Source organism: Papilio xuthus, unplaced genomic scaffold, assembly GCF_000836235.2.
Source record: "Papilio xuthus unplaced genomic scaffold, Pxut_1.1 DF824655.1, whole genome shotgun sequence".
Classification (NCBI taxonomy): domain Eukaryota; kingdom Metazoa; phylum Arthropoda; class Insecta; order Lepidoptera; family Papilionidae; genus Papilio; species Papilio xuthus.
The window spans coordinates 3508688-3526697 of record NW_013533994.1 but is presented as its reverse complement, the minus strand read 5'-3'; the positions used below and the strand labels follow the sequence as shown (position 1 = coordinate 3526697).

The following is an 18010-nucleotide window of genomic DNA, read 5'->3' as shown; positions in this document are numbered from 1 at the left end:
AATGAACTGACAATTGATAATGACAAAATGTCAGCTGTCTTGAATTGTGATTAATTTGATTATAGATTATATATTTTGAAAAAAGGTCCAGATCTTGTGTAACTTTATATATGGGATTAGGATTTCAAAGAAAAAAAAAACACTTTTCTTTGAATTGTAACAAAAATATATTTTTTAAAGAAGCAACTAAGTTTTAACAAAAATCTATAATCTACCCAAATCCAAACCAAGAAACGTCATTGTCAATTTGTCAAACTGTGTGATCGCTCGACTTCTCGGTTGCCATTGCCCTTTCTCTATTAAAAAATGGCGAATCGTGGCGGTACATCTAGACGCGTTCCCGAAAATGACGCTGCTATTACATATGTGCAGTGCGATGGATTGGTAAATATCTGTAACATACTTTATATTATAATATACAACTTTTTAATCTAAATTCACAGTCGGACACGTTATGGTAGTTTCTTGTTTTCAACTTTTACTACAGCAATATTGCTTTAAAAATATGAATGGACTATGCATTTTTACTAATAAAAGGAGTATGTGCATATCTTTTATTTTCAATAGTAAAATTAAAATGAAATTGTGGTAACGGTACTGCTGTATTATATGTTTAGGTTATGTTGACGACCTCTTTTATTTACCTGTCTCGTAATGAATTGACTGGATGACTCATGTACCGTTTTGGAATACCTCTCTCTTTATATTTTGCATGAGATCATCAGTTAAGTTTTCTCTTTTAACATCAAACCAGTTTTTTGTTAAAATACATAACATGCAGTTTATAGGTAACTGAAGCCTTTGTTACATTGTTTTGTTTTATACAAACATAGTAATTATTGTTTTATGACAACATATACTATCCATGAGAAAGAATTTGTAACTTTTAAAAATACTATGGAACCAATAAGCAGTATTTTTAGTAGTCTCACCAAAAATTAATTCTTTATACACATTCTCCGCTGCCTACACTCTACTACAAAACCTTATTATTATTTTTGAATGTTTTTATGGATTAGTTTTATTTATAAAAACCCAGAGTTAATTAACATACTAAATATGAGAAACTTTTTAGCTACTAAAAATAGTTGTGTAAACTTTCCAGGCGGTGATGAAAATAGTGAAACATTGCCATGAGGAGTCATGTAGCAACATGGAGGTGGCCCAAGGGGCTCTGTTGGGGCTGGTTGTAGAGAACAGACTGGAGATCACCAACTGCTTCCCGTTCCCGAAGCATGATGATACAATGGATGAGGAGGAATACCAGCTGGACATGATGCGCAGACTCCGCAGAGTCAATGTTGATCATTTTCACGTTGGATGGTAATTAGAAATAATATAGTTCGAGGTTTGCTTATAATAGCCAAATTTTATTGAAATCCATTTAGCATTCCTGCAAATACTGTCCAACAATAATCCTTGCATGCAATTTTAATATTAGTAAGATTAAAAAAATAACATATCTATATTTCTTTCTTTAATATCGTAATACATTTAGTAGTTAAGTTGTATATTGTTTTTTTTTTATTTCCTAGGTACCAAAGTGCCGATGTTGGTAATTTTCTGAGCCAGTCTCTATTAGAGTCACAATATCATTATCAGACTTCAATTGAAGAGAGTGTTGTAGTTATTTATGACACAAAGAAATCGGCCAGGGGATTCTTAACACTGAAGGCATATAGATTAACTCCTCAGGTACGTTGCATTATCATCAAAATAGAAAACTTTCAGCTTAATTGCAGATTTTCGTCATTTACAAGTCTGCAGTATAGCAGTTTTGTAAGGATGCAATTAAAAGTAGTTGTTGGACTATCAAATATTGTTCAAAATTCAAATATGACAGAAACAAACCTTTATCAGTAAATTATAATATTAAACTACACTGTCAATTAGCATGCTTACATTCATGTACAGTCAGCGTCATATAGATCGTCACAGACAAGATATGCAAATATATAGGTACACCAAAAGTATTCAATTATATCGGTACAACAAAAGTCATCAAAATAATAGATACATTCACCCTGCTCAAATACATCGGTACATACACAGCGTCAAATATATGAGTACATGCAAGATGCTCATAAATATCGTAGCAGCCACAGCGTCATAAGTAACGAAGCAGTCAAGGTGCGCAAAAATATCGGTACATTTGACAAAATTGAACTCTATCCCTATATACTTGTGATAAAATTTGGAATAAACTACTTCTGTTACATTCATTTGACACTTTGCATCAAACCATTTTTCAAAATTTACTAAAAGTGTTCGACGCGGATGACAGATATTAGGTAGATAAAACCAACATCAAATTTAAGTTTGTCATCATATATTCTAGTTTGGTCTCGTGGCCTTACCGTTCGCCGCCGTTGGTACGTAAGGTCGGCGGTTCAAATCCCAAGCCACTATTTTTTTTTATATTTAAACTTTTTAATTTTAATATCGAAGCACATGTAATTAAACTCTATCGCCGTAGTTATTAGGTACTTTTTGATATTGCCTTGGACTAATGAGTTTGACCGTTAAAGTACTTTTCTATTTCAAACAAAAATGAAGGAGATAAAGCGATGCTATTGGCATGTAATTTGTTTATTACTCATGTTTGTTAAACTTGTACCGGTAAAAATAACACTTTTACTTTTACCTTTTACTGAAACTGATTATATTTAAGAAATAAAGAAAAAAAACTGAATGTCAATATCCAAACTACATCAAATTTTTGGTCGAATTGTTTGCAATAAACATTCCAGTGTGCGTGGGCGCGCACACATATGTAGGTAACACTTGTACGTATAGTTTCCGCGCGTACCATTCTTAAAACCCGCAAAGACAATCCACGCTCCGTCTACTCACTTCATCCGCGATGGTCTGACCTAATTGTTGTTAACTTTATTTAAATTTTTTTTTACCCGACAGCGAAAGTTATAAAAAAAAAATTGTCGAGCAAAATTTTATATTACCAATTTTTTACTGGTTATGAAAAAATAACCCCGTGATTGATAAAATGAAAAAAAGTAGCCTGAGATTCGAACCGGTAAACTTACATATTACGGCAAACATACTAGAATACTGCGCCAAACTAGTATTATATATATTGTGACAAGGCAAAATTTGATATTAGTTAATACGTATCTGTCATATTCGGCGTGACAAACTTTTATATTTAAGCGTTATGACAGGAGAAGAAAAATATTGGGTTGCCCAGTAAGTTCGTGCCGCTTTATAAGGAAAATTGAAACCCTGTTCCCTTAAATTTTTGGAAATGTTTTTAAATTATATTGGTACGACTCTATACCTAAAACGTTTTTTATTATTGGATAAAATTTTAAAAATTAGTTTTTATCTCAACCAATGAAATGAAATTATTCACAATATAGAAATTTTTGTGACGTTTGATAATGGTGGAAATCCGAAAATGAATCCACTTCAGCTACAGTCTATTGTAAGCTTCATATCGAAAATCAGAACGAACTTTCCGGACAACCTATAATGTTAATACAAAGTGTCAAATGAATGTAACAGAAGTAGTTTATTCCAAATTGTATCACAAGTATATAGAGATAGAGTTCAATTTTGTCAAATGTACCGATATTTTTGAGCACCTTGACTGCTTCGTTACTTATGACGTGACGATCTATATGACGCTGACTGTACATAGTCTAAGTCTAAGGTCTAGTTAAGTCTTGACCATAGTAAATAGTAATTTCTTCTGTTCGTTGCATTTGATAAATATATGTTTTTCAATTCCAGGCTATAGCTATGTACAAGGATGGTGACTACACCCCAGATGCTCTTCGTAACTTGAAGATAGGCTATGAAAGCCTGTTCATTGAAGTGCCTATTGTCATTCGTAACTCACCGTTGACAAATATTATGATGTCAGAACTGTCAGAGATGATTCCAGAGGAGGAGGGCTCAAAGTTCTTGGATCTAGGCACTGCATCAGTGCTGGAAGGTATGTGGTTTGCATAGAGTTATTACATCTACCTTAGTCAGTGGTATAGGGGTATATTGTTTTTACCAAAATAGTGCATAAAAACGGGAATTTAAAATGGAGTGAACTTATGCAATTACGGTGAAGGAAAACATTGTGATGCAATCTGCACATATCTGAGAAGAAATATAAAGAATGTGTGAAGTCAACGAACCCACACAGGGCTAGCGTGGTTGGCTATGACCTAGTCACCCCTAACTTAGGGTAGGCACTGAGCCCCTTGGTGGGGATGTATAGTCAGCTGATGATGAATGAATAAAATGTAAATCACACTTAAAATTCCAGGTCAACTTCGCAGCTTAATGGAACGCGTAGATGAATTAAATCAAGAGGCGATTAAATTCAATCGTTACCAGCAATTGGTTGTCCGTCAACAGCAAGACAAGCACAGGTGGCTGCTCAAGAGGGCTCAAGAGAACTCTGCTCGTGCTGCTAAAGATGAGCCACCTCTACCTGAAGAAGATGTTAATAAACTCTTCAAGCCGCACCCAGTACCGCCTAGGCTGAACCCAATGATTGTCGCAGGACAGATCAACACTTACAGTCAACATATAAGCCAGTTCTGCTCCCAAAGCTTAGCCAAGCTGTATCTGACACAAGCACTACAAAATGCGAAAGAAGCTAAACAGAACAATTAGTTTTGTATTTGGCAATTAAAATAATTGAGCATATAGTGTCTTGTTTTATTTTTATTTTAATTGCATGTATTTTGTTTCTAAAAAAAATTTAATGGCTTTTAAATTAAAACGTGATTAACAATTGAAATATATGTACTTTTATTAAAATACAATCTGGTATGGATTGTCTCGGAATTATTTCAAAATAGCGGTAGTAAGTTAAACAAAATGCGTTAGGTAAATACGATTTGTATTTCGTTCGAAGTCTGGCTACTTGTTTAGAATGAAAGCTACTAAAGTTAGTTACCGCTCCCAAAATAGCAATCTCATCTCATCATCAGCTCACTATATGTCACCACCGAGGGGCTCGTAGCTTACCTTAAGGGTGATTAGGCCGTATTCAACCACGCTGGCCAAGTGCGGGTTGATTGACTACACACATATCTTTGAATTTCTTCTCAGACGTGTGCAGGTTGCATCACGATGTTTTTCTTCATAGTAAGTATGTCGGATAAATGTACATATGTAAATCAGAAATGGAAAAACACATTGGTACATAGAGGGATTCAAACTCAGGACCTACAGATTGAAAGTCAAGTGCTTGACCCCAGAGCCACCGACGCTCAATAAGAATAACTGAATAAAAACATGTTTGAAGGGTAACAAATGATTACAAACAATTATACTAGCTAAAATATTCTATCTACTTCTAAACTTCACTATGCAGTTTTGAGCCCTTACACCTTTGGGTTACCACACAGAAAATATTCATGATTTACAAGCCGTAATGCTTTTTTCGACGTGACGATATTCATTCAGATTTTTTATTAAAAAAAGTTAATTAAAGGATGCCAAGATCTCCCAAATGGTAAAAAAATCTAATTGGCGTGAATACTCGCAATTGTAAAATTAAAGCCAATTACTTCTTTCATGGCTAACGTAAGGCTGCACTTATTAAAAATAAAGGTTATATATCTTATCTGTTTTATTTCCAATTGCGTTTATATTTTTTGCAATTAAATAAACTGAATTATTTGTTTTGCGCCATCTGTCTAGTATTGTTTAATGGCTTAATTTGGTTAATTCTCCTTGATGAGGCCGTAATAGACCTTCGACTCGTTCCGAACTGGTAAAGCATGTTCGAAGCGACCGCCGACAAAGGCTAATAGCGATAACTTGAGCGATTGTCCCTTGATTGCTACAAATTGCTTCATCCTGCTACATCAACGCCGCCCCCGGATAATTGGGGGTAATCTTACCCCGCACTAAATTACCTTATACAATATTATATATTGTCCAATGTCCGGTGATCGCGAATAAATTAATGTCTATGTTGATTTCCTCCAACTGTCCCGTTATATAAAGTTATTTGACTTGTATCGAGTGGATGAGTGAGATTATTTACCACTTAAATTATTTCCCGCTTCCGATTTGTTAATTCTGGCGAACCTTTTTCACGTTTTCTTTTTTCTCTATATATGCAGACAAGTTTTCGATACGGGTACCAAATGTATCGTCTTTCTTAATTTTTTAATGAAAAAAAAAACAGAGAGATAAACTGAGAACCTTCTTCATTTTGAAATCGGTTAAGAAACGAGTAAACCAGTGACACCGTTGCCTAACAGCAAATGCAACTATGAGAAAAGTTACAGGCGCGTACATTTTTTTATCTGTGCATACAGACATATACAAGGCATCGCGTGCAAGTGTTTTTTTTAATAATTTGTGATATTGACGACCAATTTCACTTAATGAAGTCCTTATATGAAAGAGAAGATGTCAACCTTTCTCAAAATTTATATTTCACGTGGTTCTCAATTATGTGATTGCTAAATTTGAACTAAATTGAAGGATCAACCGCAACATGTCTGCTGTCACGTGCAGATGTACGATCTCATTTTGTCATTATGAGTTATTTGTAAAAAGAGATAATAAACAAAAAAAAAGTTAAGATAACTTGTCAATTCCGAAATAAAGAGCCTGAAAGATCTTTTAACTTTTCGATTTACTAATAATAAGTGTTTAAATCGCTTTATGTTTTACTGTGTATGAAACCTGAGTTCAAAGTATATACCTAAATATATGAGTGGCGTAGGTGTGAATAGAAATGGGTAAACGTATACTAAGTGCCCGCGGCGATCAGGGCTGCAATTACACACCGTTAACGAGATGATTGGTTTACAAATATCAAAATTATACGCTATCAGCTGGTTTCATGACATTTTAAGTGAGACCAAAGGATAGGGCATCTAGTGTAAGCGAACGGGATTATTATGTTGATTTCATAGTAGGTACTAGATATAGAAATTATATTAAGACAGGGGTATTTGTAATTAGTTAACCTTTTACATGCACTAATACGAAGATGATGAGATGTAGAGAGTACAGTAAAATTTTATAACATATATTTTATAAAATCTTATTGCTAGTCACAGATTTCGTTATAATTTTTTTGTGAATTTATTTCACATTAAAATGTCCATATTTATCGCGAATTAGGATAAAAACAATTTGCATAACAATAGAAAAAATTATACGTGGCTTCTTTTGACACAGAAGAGGTGGTCCCGATGCCTCAGTCCAGGCTTAACATGTGCTAAGGTTTTGCCTCTCAGTAACGCGGAGTTGATAACTTTTAAGTATTGGTTTTTATGGAATTTAATCAAAAGCGTTTATATAACAGTCATTACCAGGGTCGGTTAATTTCAAAGTATACGATAAAGGATGCAAAAATAATATTTAAGAGAATTAGGGGCTGCCGTTGTTGAGGTGCGCAATTTGGAAGATTGCGCCGCGTCCGAGGCTCGTTTTCTGTGAATTTTTTAATTAAATTACGAGTCGGATGCTGCGAGGCTGATGGGCGAGCGTTTATCGCGAACCTTAAGTGACCTTCACGGGCCTTTTTGATCGAATTAACTTAATCGAGCATGTATTTTTTTTTTAATTCTTATTAACAGTGACATGAGTCCTGTGACTAGTTTAGCGATTTGTAATCACAATATTTTTTTATCAATTAGCATATAAGAGAACCCAAGCAATATTTTTTTTCAAGTATGGAATTTTGAAGTAGAAATTTATTTAGCTAATTTCAATTCGAGTTTCAGGTTATCACAATGCATTATTATGATCAACCTGGCCTTATCCCATTCACGTGGGATCGGCGCACAAGGTTTAATAAATCGCATAGTTTTAGGTTAATTTTTACGGCCGCCTGCCTGTCGTCAACCTTAATTAGAAGGAATAAATTCAAATTAAATATTTATGTTTTTAAATAAATTTAAAAATATATAAAAATAAGTTGTCACAATGCAGCGTCAAAAATTATTATCAAGGAGTTGCCAACATCTGTCATAAGATATCTTTGTAAAAACAATGCTAACGGGCCGAGCGCAGGCCAGTCAGTCGTAAATCCCTCAGCTTAGTCCGTGCATGATAACCCGAGAGTCCCCTGGGCCCGTGGGTGTGCGTCAAGCGAAGTAATCATTAATGTCACCTATCTGCGTTCATAATTTGTTGTCTGTGGTACTTGGTACCCTGTTGTACCGCGAGGTGTTTGATTTGAGGTTAGAAAAAACAATCCATCTGTCATTTTTTTAATTTATATTTTGTACGTTGTTGTAATAATATTGAAATATATTTAGCAATCGTTTCTTACAATGATTTTGATATTAAATCGATGCTTTTAACGTAGCGTTAATAATTTACGCTGCTTAGTAAGTGTACTTTTTGTATATTAATGTCAAACTATCTTTTTAATATAAAAAAATCAAAAGCAAGTCTCTGATAAAGTTTTTAAATTATTACTGGCTAATTCGGAATTTGGATTATTCAGCCTTTTTAAATTTCATATGTTTGGTAATATTGCGTAAGAATGTACTTTTTTAGCAATAATGTAATCGCAATCAGGTTATTTCTCAGTATTCGGCGGCCATACTTTCTCGTTTCATGTAAAAACGTTTAGCAAGAACATGTGTCGTAAGTGCGTTTGTATCTTGAGCCGTAGTAACAACCGATTAAATCAATTACATTTAATTTCTCTCTTTACTTGTCAGGTGCTTATCGTAAATGATCTTGTCCCCTTTGAGGTCAACAGGCGCTAATTTTAATCAACTTTAATTATATATGGTCCTTTTTATTTTGCATTGAAATACATGCAGAAGTAAACGCAATTAAGATGGCTTTAAAATTATACTTGAAGGCATCTCGGATATTTCGCTTTGTATGTTACATGTAATTTGTATGCAAAATGCAACAATAACGCTTACGATACATGTAAGTTTGTTGCATAAACTAAGGTATTTTATAGTTTTATACTAATTAGTAAGCCGCAAAAATTACGTGTAATTACACAAAAAGAACTGGATACTGATTGAGATTTATTTTATTGTTATTCAAAGCATCGAATCTTTTATTATTAGCTAGAAATTGTTGCGAAACTCGAATCGTGTTTTATACACTCAGTAGAACAGCTTTTAAAGGCGAAACATTGACACTTTTTGAATAAAGGTACAAGTGAAAAAATTGAATTTGATTTATCGATAGGCGCTTTATTTAACCGACACGATGAGAAAATTAAGTTAACCATAGACGCGGCAGAAGGCTCTGACGCTTCCAATTATGTGCTTACACATATGTACCTGACTTTAAGTTAAGTGGTCATAAAAGTACGCGGTAGCTGATAACTCACGCCACTCTTTATAAGGATATGCAAGTTATGAAGGATAATGGAGGACCGATCAAAGGTCTTTATGGGCGATGGGCAATTTGCTTACTATGTTGGTTAAGAGATATTTTAAAGCGATTTTATTTGATTATGATCGTTATGAAATTTTTCTTTTTTTGTTAATTTACTTTATTATTTTAAAACTTCGCCTACACGACGACTATAAAATATACAAGACGACTGTTTTTCATAAATAGTTAATTTTTTTATGTAATCAACGTATTTTTTAAATTCGATATTCATATTAAATGAAAGATTAAAGATCAGTATATTTTCTTGATTCGGCCATTTTAATAACATTTGCAATAAGTTATGGTGGCTGAAATTGAAAACGCTTTTGCCTCTTGACACCTATAAGTAAAGTAAGTGAAGTTATGTTTTCTTATGGCTGACTTTTACGATAACTTCATCTATTTTCACACAATTTATTATAAATCTGTTTATAATGTGCTAGTTAAAACACTAAATTAAGTATTTAAGTTTATTATAGTACAGTTTCTTTTTTATTTATTTAAATAAACCTTAACTTTTAATTAACCTTAAATCAACGTTAGTCTGACATTACGAAGTCAATGCACTATCAGCGTAGATTCCATTCGGCTAACAGCTGTGTCCGTATCATTAGTGCGTGAACACCACATTACGGGTATCAATTTGCACGTTCGATGTTCTCTTAGCGATTCGTTGTGCGCGTTTTACACCGTCTCAGAGTTGTAATGAGAGGTTTGCCTTCACCTTATTCCTTCGAGTTGATCTACAATTACACGTTGTTGTACTGCAATTGTTCTTCAAGTATTTTCCGGATTACAGATTAAAGTTTATTTTCACATTTAGCTTTTGCTTTGATTGTTTTTATGAAGCGAAATACACAGAGTTGAATATTAAATTACCTCTATGTTAGTAATATAACATTTAAAGAATGATAAGTTCAATCAGATCTTTCTTCATAACCTATACATTGTTTGGAATCCTTGGCACAAAATTTAATTTTTTGTTTTTATATTTTTCTGCTTATTTCATGAGTTGCCATGACATTTATTTAGAAATATCAGTGTATCCCATAAACACTAAAAGTAACAAAGCATAGATATTTTTAAATTGTAAACAGGTTGACATTCTTTTTTATTTTTAAATTCGTTCGCGGTTGTAATTTGAGCATAGATTAATTTAAATTAATTTAATACGATGCTGTAGCGGCGGCGTCGCTCGAGGCGCGTAATAACGCGTCGCGAACTGCCGCACCACTATTATACAATTTAGGATAATTAACTACCGGATTTTGTTGCGCTACCCCGTAAGTAATTACGTTTCATAACATGTTCCCCGACACTGTTATTAAGGCCAAGTTCATTCCGACGCTAATGTCCGGGAGACGGTTGTAATTGCTGGTTGAATTTTGTTTACAATTGTGACATTTTAATTGTGTTTTAAGACTGGTGTTTTTGTAATTTAAAATTTGGTAAGAAATAACTACAGTATGCGTAATATGGGATAATATAATTTAACAGAAAAAGCGCTGTTATCATTGTTGACTTCTTGACAAAAATATTGCAACTACTACTACTACAAGATTTTAGAAAGTAAAGAAGATTGTCCAATACAAGAATGTGTATTGAATATAGGCATTAAGCTTTGTGTCCATCATCATTATCAACTTGCCTTTGTCATTACGGAGGGTCGGCACAGTATGTACTACTCCTCCATACATTTCCATCATCTCTATATTTATTTTCATCTTAATTATCATCAAGTATGGATGGATGTTTGTTTGAAGGTATCTCCAGAACGGTTTAACGGATCTCGATGAAATTTGGCATACATATAGAACAGAACATAGTCTGGAAGAACTCAAAAGTAAATTAAGTTTTTTTTTTAAATCCGCGCGGATGGCGTCGCAGGCGACAGCCAGTTACATTTAAAGTAACGATCATTGAATACTTTGTACATACATTCTTTATTGGTGATCGTATACTATGTGGCTGGACTATTTAAACGTCAGTTAAATTGCTTTAACAGTTCGAGATACGTAATAATGTGTCCATACAGTTGAAGGCTATAATTTTCTCTCGCATTCAATCATCCGAGTACTTGCGTTGTGCGTTTCTTTACATACTATGCTAATAAAGAGATGAAATCTTGCTTATTTTACTAATGTTATAAATGCGAATGTTTACAAGAACGGCTTCATGGATGTGGATTTTATTTGGTAGACGTAGACCACTGTCTGAAAGAACACGTACGCCACATATTATGATTTTTTTGATTTCCGCGCATATGAAGACTCAGGCATAAGCTAGTTTTAAATGATTCTTATTTTATTTGGTAGAAATTAGTATTTATTTTCTTGTTTTACGAAATTTTTGATTAAGTTAATATTTCAGTTTAAATTTCAGACAGAATATTTAATATAAGTATAGCTTTGTCCCATTTTACTTAATTCTTAATGATAGTAATTATTTATGACCCTATTGTCATCATGTTTTTCACATCTTTTACTTTCTTGATTCAAATATAGAAAATCCTCACCTTACCTAATACAGACTTGATTCTTTCTTCTTGATTCATAGTAGAAATCTAAGCCCGATCAAATAATTAATAATTAATTATAATTTCTTTATTATCCTCTTCGCTATTAGTGCTTTACACTATGTTCAGCATAGCAGGTTTTATATTTGAGCCGCTGCGTCACGCGCGCCCAATCTCCCCCCGCTGTGACGAGCTACGTCTCATTCCTGCAAATTTCATACGAGCCCGGAACAGTAAGTTATTGCAGTAGGACAATGTATTACTTTGATAAAAAGATGAACCTCGGTGTGGACCATGCGTTGAAGTAGTAGTACTGCGCTACCCTACTGTACTACCTACACTGTCCTTGTGTGAAATTAGATCAGTGTACTATTAAAAGCAATCTATAACTCAACTATTAAGTGTTATTAATATGCACAAATTATAAATACGTTCCATTAAAACTACTGACGGCTTTTATAATTGAAGTACATGTTCACTAGAACTTTACTATCAGGGCAGACAGCGATAAAAGGTACAGCATCTTAGGGTGATTAAATGTACGGTTTTTCTGGATATTTAGAATATATGTATGTATAAGTATTTTGTTATAGAGAAATACTAAGCTACATCGCCTACAAAAGGCAAATTGTGCAAATAAATTAAAAAAAATAAACCTCTTTCTACATAGCGCTTACCCGAGATACATAGGTATATCTAGCACAAATTCGAAGAGTTTTAATATAAGAATTCGGTAATTAAAAATTTACTATACAGTATTAGGAACGTCTTACTTGAAACTTTGATTATCAATGAACACATTATGTCTCTTGTCTATGGTCTATTGTCAACTTTAATTAAAAAAAAAAACATCCATAGAACGAATTGATACAACTTCATTACTGCACAAGTGGTAGTCACGATGATTCTATTAACTAAAATCTAATAAAAAAAAGCTACACGTTTGAAATGAAATAATTCAATGGGATCTATATATATAAATAAAATTTGACTGTTTGTTTGTAATATTGAAATAACCCTTTTTTACTACATACAACAAATTATATTTTTTTTAGTTTTTGTCTGTCTGTCTGTTTCGGATAATTTCTTAAATAGCGAGACCAATTTGACGGGACTTTTATTGGAAGGTAACTAATGAAAAAGGAGCAACTTAGGCTACTTTTATTTTGGAAAAATAAAGTATTGTTGCAACGTCCAAGTACTGTCCAGTACCGCTCGCAGCTCAAAGACAGTCACGCGGACGAAGTCGCAAATACAGCTAGTCTAATATAGATGTCTCAGATTAAGTATTGGGATTAAAACGCAGCTGGATTGCTCATTCGATTACCTTTTCGTGGCCAGTAATGTGTAACTGTAAAGAAGAAAAGAAAAAAATAATTCGATATGTAATTATTATTTAAACGAATGTAGAAAAATTTAATCGAATTTAATATGTTGTGATCTCGGAACAGCTTTTTTCATTTAAAAAAATAAATTTCAAAGTCATGTTTATAATAAAACTAACTGTCGCCCGTGACTTTGCGCGGGATTCAAAAATAGGTAGTACCCTATTCTCAGACCTACTGAATATGCATATAAAATTTAATAAAAATCGGTCAATCCATTTTGGAGAAGTATGGTACATTGTGACACGACAATTTTATCTATAAGATTTTGTTTATCCAATTAATTTTACTAGATTTTTTATATTTTAGTTTGTATTATGGAGAAATTTATTATGCTATGACTTTGCCTAAATATGTTTTTAAAATGTTTGCTATTTATTTACATTTACAAACTCTACGAGTCTCAATATGAAAACGAACTCTTCACTTAATCAAAATGAAAGCAACGCTGAAAGGCCTATTAAACTAAAGACACGCCATACCTCCAGTAATTGCAGAAAACAACATTCAAACCGCGGGACGACCTGTGCCTTACAACCTACCAGTTATAATTGACCCACCCTTCCCCCTCACTGTTCCGCATAAAGAGAACATGTATGAAAATTGAAAGTTCAATTTAAATTGGTCATTGTACATCTATGAACCGAGTTGGGAGGTCTGTCGGTCACCTCGCTAATTGAATATGTCAATCATTTTAACAACGCAAATGAATAGGGCTTAGAGTAACCGTAACCAGTTTAAGAAGACACGTCAAGGTCTTGGATTAGCTGTGATTTTAAAGTTGCAGGTAAGCTGGTGGTAGCAGTGACAGGTGCCTGAGGCGTGCCATCGCTCACCTTAGTATTAATGTCCATTTAAAGCGGACAGCGCTAATTGTCTGCTATAATTTTCCGGTAAACTCATTATGTGTAACGCTCAGGGCACACTGAAGAAATCTGTGACGGATTGCTGTACCTATGACGTCTGTTTGAAGTTGGTTACTTAGTTATTTCACTATTTGATTATTATTTTCCATTACTATTAGGTGTGCAACTAAGTTCTCGCTTTTTTTCGATAAAAATATAACTTTATTATTAAAAAATGGTTACAAATGAATCATTCAAAGTATTGCCCATCGCTAGACACAACTTTTTCCCATCTTTCTGGTAGAGCTCGAATACCTTGACGCCAGAAGTGTTCGTCTTTTGAGGCTATCCACGAATCAAGCTATTTTTTGATGTCTTCATATGATTCAATTTTTAAATAGAGAGAATAATTTTGTGTTAAATATCTTATATGTTTTGGACAGGGAATGATTTTAAGGTAAATGTCTCATCGATAATTTAAAACTAGTGTTTATTAATCTATGTAGATTCTATCTTACGATTAATCCTACACAAATTTAATTACATATTTTCTTTCCTTATTTATATATTAACCCATTAGTGCATAACGTTCGATAAATCGGACGCCAATCAAATTGTTATTTTAGGAGTTATATATATTTTACTAACCGTTTATTTTTTATAAACAGTAGTGTAATATATATTTGAAGTGGTAATACTGTTGGTATGACATTCCGGGAAGCGATTTATCGGACGGGCTATAAAATCTAAACTTTCATATTGATTAAATATTTTATACAATTTAATGGACAAATACACTCGAAATGAATGATCATAATGAAAAAGGCGATAATAAACTTTATGCACTAATGGGTTAATCTAATAGAGAAGAAACTTACAGACAATTTGTAATAATAAATCATTTTATATTAATTTTCGTAAAGCATCTTCAACTGAAGACGCAAGAAAAAACATTAATAACAATATTTATTGTTTTTTTATGATAAGTATTTATTAAAGTTCCTAAATAGTTATAAAAGTTAAAATAACTTTCATGTATCTGTCAGAAAGAAGCTAACACGACGGCCATGACATAAGGTTTTCTGACGATATGCAATTTGATTGACCGTGGGTTTCCGAGACCAAAATTTATATTATATAAAACATACAGTCATATCAGTATTGTTGAAAAAACAGAGATTACAATATGTTTTAAATGGAGATTTCCGTTTCAGAAACCCATGGTTAATATTTAATTAAGATATTGAAATTATCCTTTGTGTTATTTATGTAGATTTCATTTTATATCTAGTCCTGTTAAGGCTCAATTACTTTGTAATATTAAGAAGTTTTTAATTATATATTTACATTATCATATTATAATTAATTGTTTATTTTAACAACATCAGAAAGGCACCTGCGGAGTTTTTTATTGGCGGAGAAATATAATTATTTGCACCTGCGATTCGTAATCGATTATCGCCATAGTATTTCCTTGCTGCCTAATATTTGGAGCAGGCGCCATGCTGCGCGCACCCCAACCGTTATGCTGTATTAGCGCTACGGAGCCTTATTCTGGTTGCGTCCAACGATATCGTTACGAAAACGTCTTTAAAACATATAAGTAGTTACATAAAATGATTATTCTTTCGCTTTCATAATTTATTTTTATAAATTAAAGTATTTATTAAGTGGTGCATAATTATTTTATTTATTACTTAAATAATATACTTTATTTACTATATGGAAATAGCTATAAACTATTTTTTATTTATAAACTAAGAAAAATACAGACAAAAGCCCTTTTTTTTCTGTATACAAAGCAACGTAAATCTTTGGAATCCGGCGACTCATGTAAAACACTGTCATAGATCTTCATGCACAGGTTCGTGTAGCCGACATTTTGTTCTTTAATCGACCAATCCAGTCGCTCCATTTAGGTCGCCTTGTACAAAGCGCCTCAGAATAAGGACGCGATTACAAGCAAAGGTCGGAGCTCAGTCAAATGATACATGAGTTTAATTCAATTCGTTAGATAGTAGACAGAGAGCGCTGGCCTACTGTGGGCACGATGAAATATTGTACTTATTAATATCAAACAACTTCAAATTGAAAATTAAATCTGTTATCTCATTTGAATAAGTCAATAACAAAACACTGTAGTACGATATTTTATCATTATGCTATCGATAAAAAAAAACTAGTTGGTATTAGACGGAACCAAAATTTGATGTTGTGAATTCTAACCTAAAATCTATATATATATATATATATATATATATATTTTGCTTTAGAGTTTTAATAAATATAATATCATTGTACATTGTCATGGAAATCTATTCTTATTATAGCTTAGATCAATTTTAACTTTTCAATCCCTATAGGTTAGTACAAAAACTATCAAAATTGTGATCAAATAATGCCGTGTCCACGCATTATGAGATATTGCGGGACAGTATTATTATAAATTCCGGTGTTAATTATATCGTGATGGTCCAGCGGCGGAGACACAAAGCGCGGCCGCGGTCTGAGCCGTGTTGATTTTCAGTTTATTTCATTAGATAGGCGCCGCGGGGTGCGCCCTACGCGGCCATGTGTGGATACGATCACTCTAAATACGATAGGATAAGTCCTACTACGTTCACAGAGGAATTATAAAGCAGGTTTACTACAAAATGTGACGCCTTGCCTTAGTAGGGAATAGGAACCTGGAGTTGAGATTTTGGACACAAAATGCAAAAGAAATTACAAAAAAAAATGACTTCGAAAAACATCAAAGGTAAAAGTGGTCATTATTTGTATATTTTTTCTATTTTACACTATGTTAGTCTTGTTAAATTTTTGTGTTATTATAAAAACAAAATTAACCTTTTTTTTGTATTTATTACTATTAATAGAATAAAAGATGAAATTTGAAGTGTAAAATGATGTCTACTCATACCATGGTCACCCTACACTAATCATAGAGTTCACCTGCCTGCTTAAAAATCATAAAATATTGCATTTTTAATGAGCTTACCTTTTCAATTTTCGAGTTTATGGCTTTTATCGGCGTGACATCGGCCCTAATCAAGCCCGTTTGCTTGCGTGAGCGGCTTGTTTATTTTTTTTCTAACATAATCATTGATTATTGCGTTCCTTTATACGTATGTTCTATCAGTAAGTTATTGGTAATTGAATTTTTGTGACCGTTTGATGAGTATTAGTGTAATGTTATAGACCTACAATAACCAAAGTGACGAAAGATATGTTTTTATGTAAACGTGGGAACTCTGTCCGTCGTGTTGTTGATTGTATTTATGTCGTATATTATAATGAAATATTGATTGCTTGACGTCGTTAGCATTTCCCGCGGCATTTTCTTACAATTTCTAAGAGTTAAACATCTTATTGATGATATTCGATAAAGGATCATTTACTTATATTTACAAGTGATATTCTATGGATATAAATAACGAAATCAAATTAATGTAGTTACGTTTCGTTTACTAAAATTCTTGAAGAATATTAGGAATATACAAGGAACAAAGGTACGAATGCTTTTGGCTACAAACTAATGCACGCTTTCATTTTAAAGTGCTTTATTTGACAGATTTATTTATGCTACTTTAGTTCTACACAGTTTATAGTTATATATCTAGTAGGATCAAAAGATATTATATTTACAAGAGTTTCCTTTATATAACGTATGTTTTGCTCATTCTGAATTAATTACACAAAAAGATAAATAAGTTTGTGTCGATCTCTTTTATCCTATACGTAAATATTTTTTTAACATTTGCATTGCTAGGATGACATTAGTTCTTGTTTACTGTGTGCACTGCGCATGCGCACAGTCCGCACGAACTGTCAGAATAATTGCCAATCGTCAGTCGGTGACGACTCCATCAGCCGGCCGCAATAATATCGGAATAATAACACGTGTCGCTAACAGCCTTTTT

At 33.0% G+C, this 18010-nt stretch overlaps 1 protein-coding gene across 1 annotated transcript; it reads left to right on the top strand.

Annotated features, from left to right (window-relative positions):
* Positions 1-331: 331 nt before the first annotated feature.
* Positions 332-4663, top strand: eIF3h (eukaryotic translation initiation factor 3 subunit H). The gene is given in 5 exon segments (NM_001312348.1): positions 332-384; positions 1106-1323; positions 1536-1695; positions 3751-3955; positions 4280-4663. Coding segments are annotated over 4 exon segments (930 nt in total). The 5' UTR covers positions 332-384; positions 1106-1111; the 3' UTR covers positions 4633-4663.
* The last annotated feature ends 13347 nt before the right edge of the window (positions 4664-18010 follow it).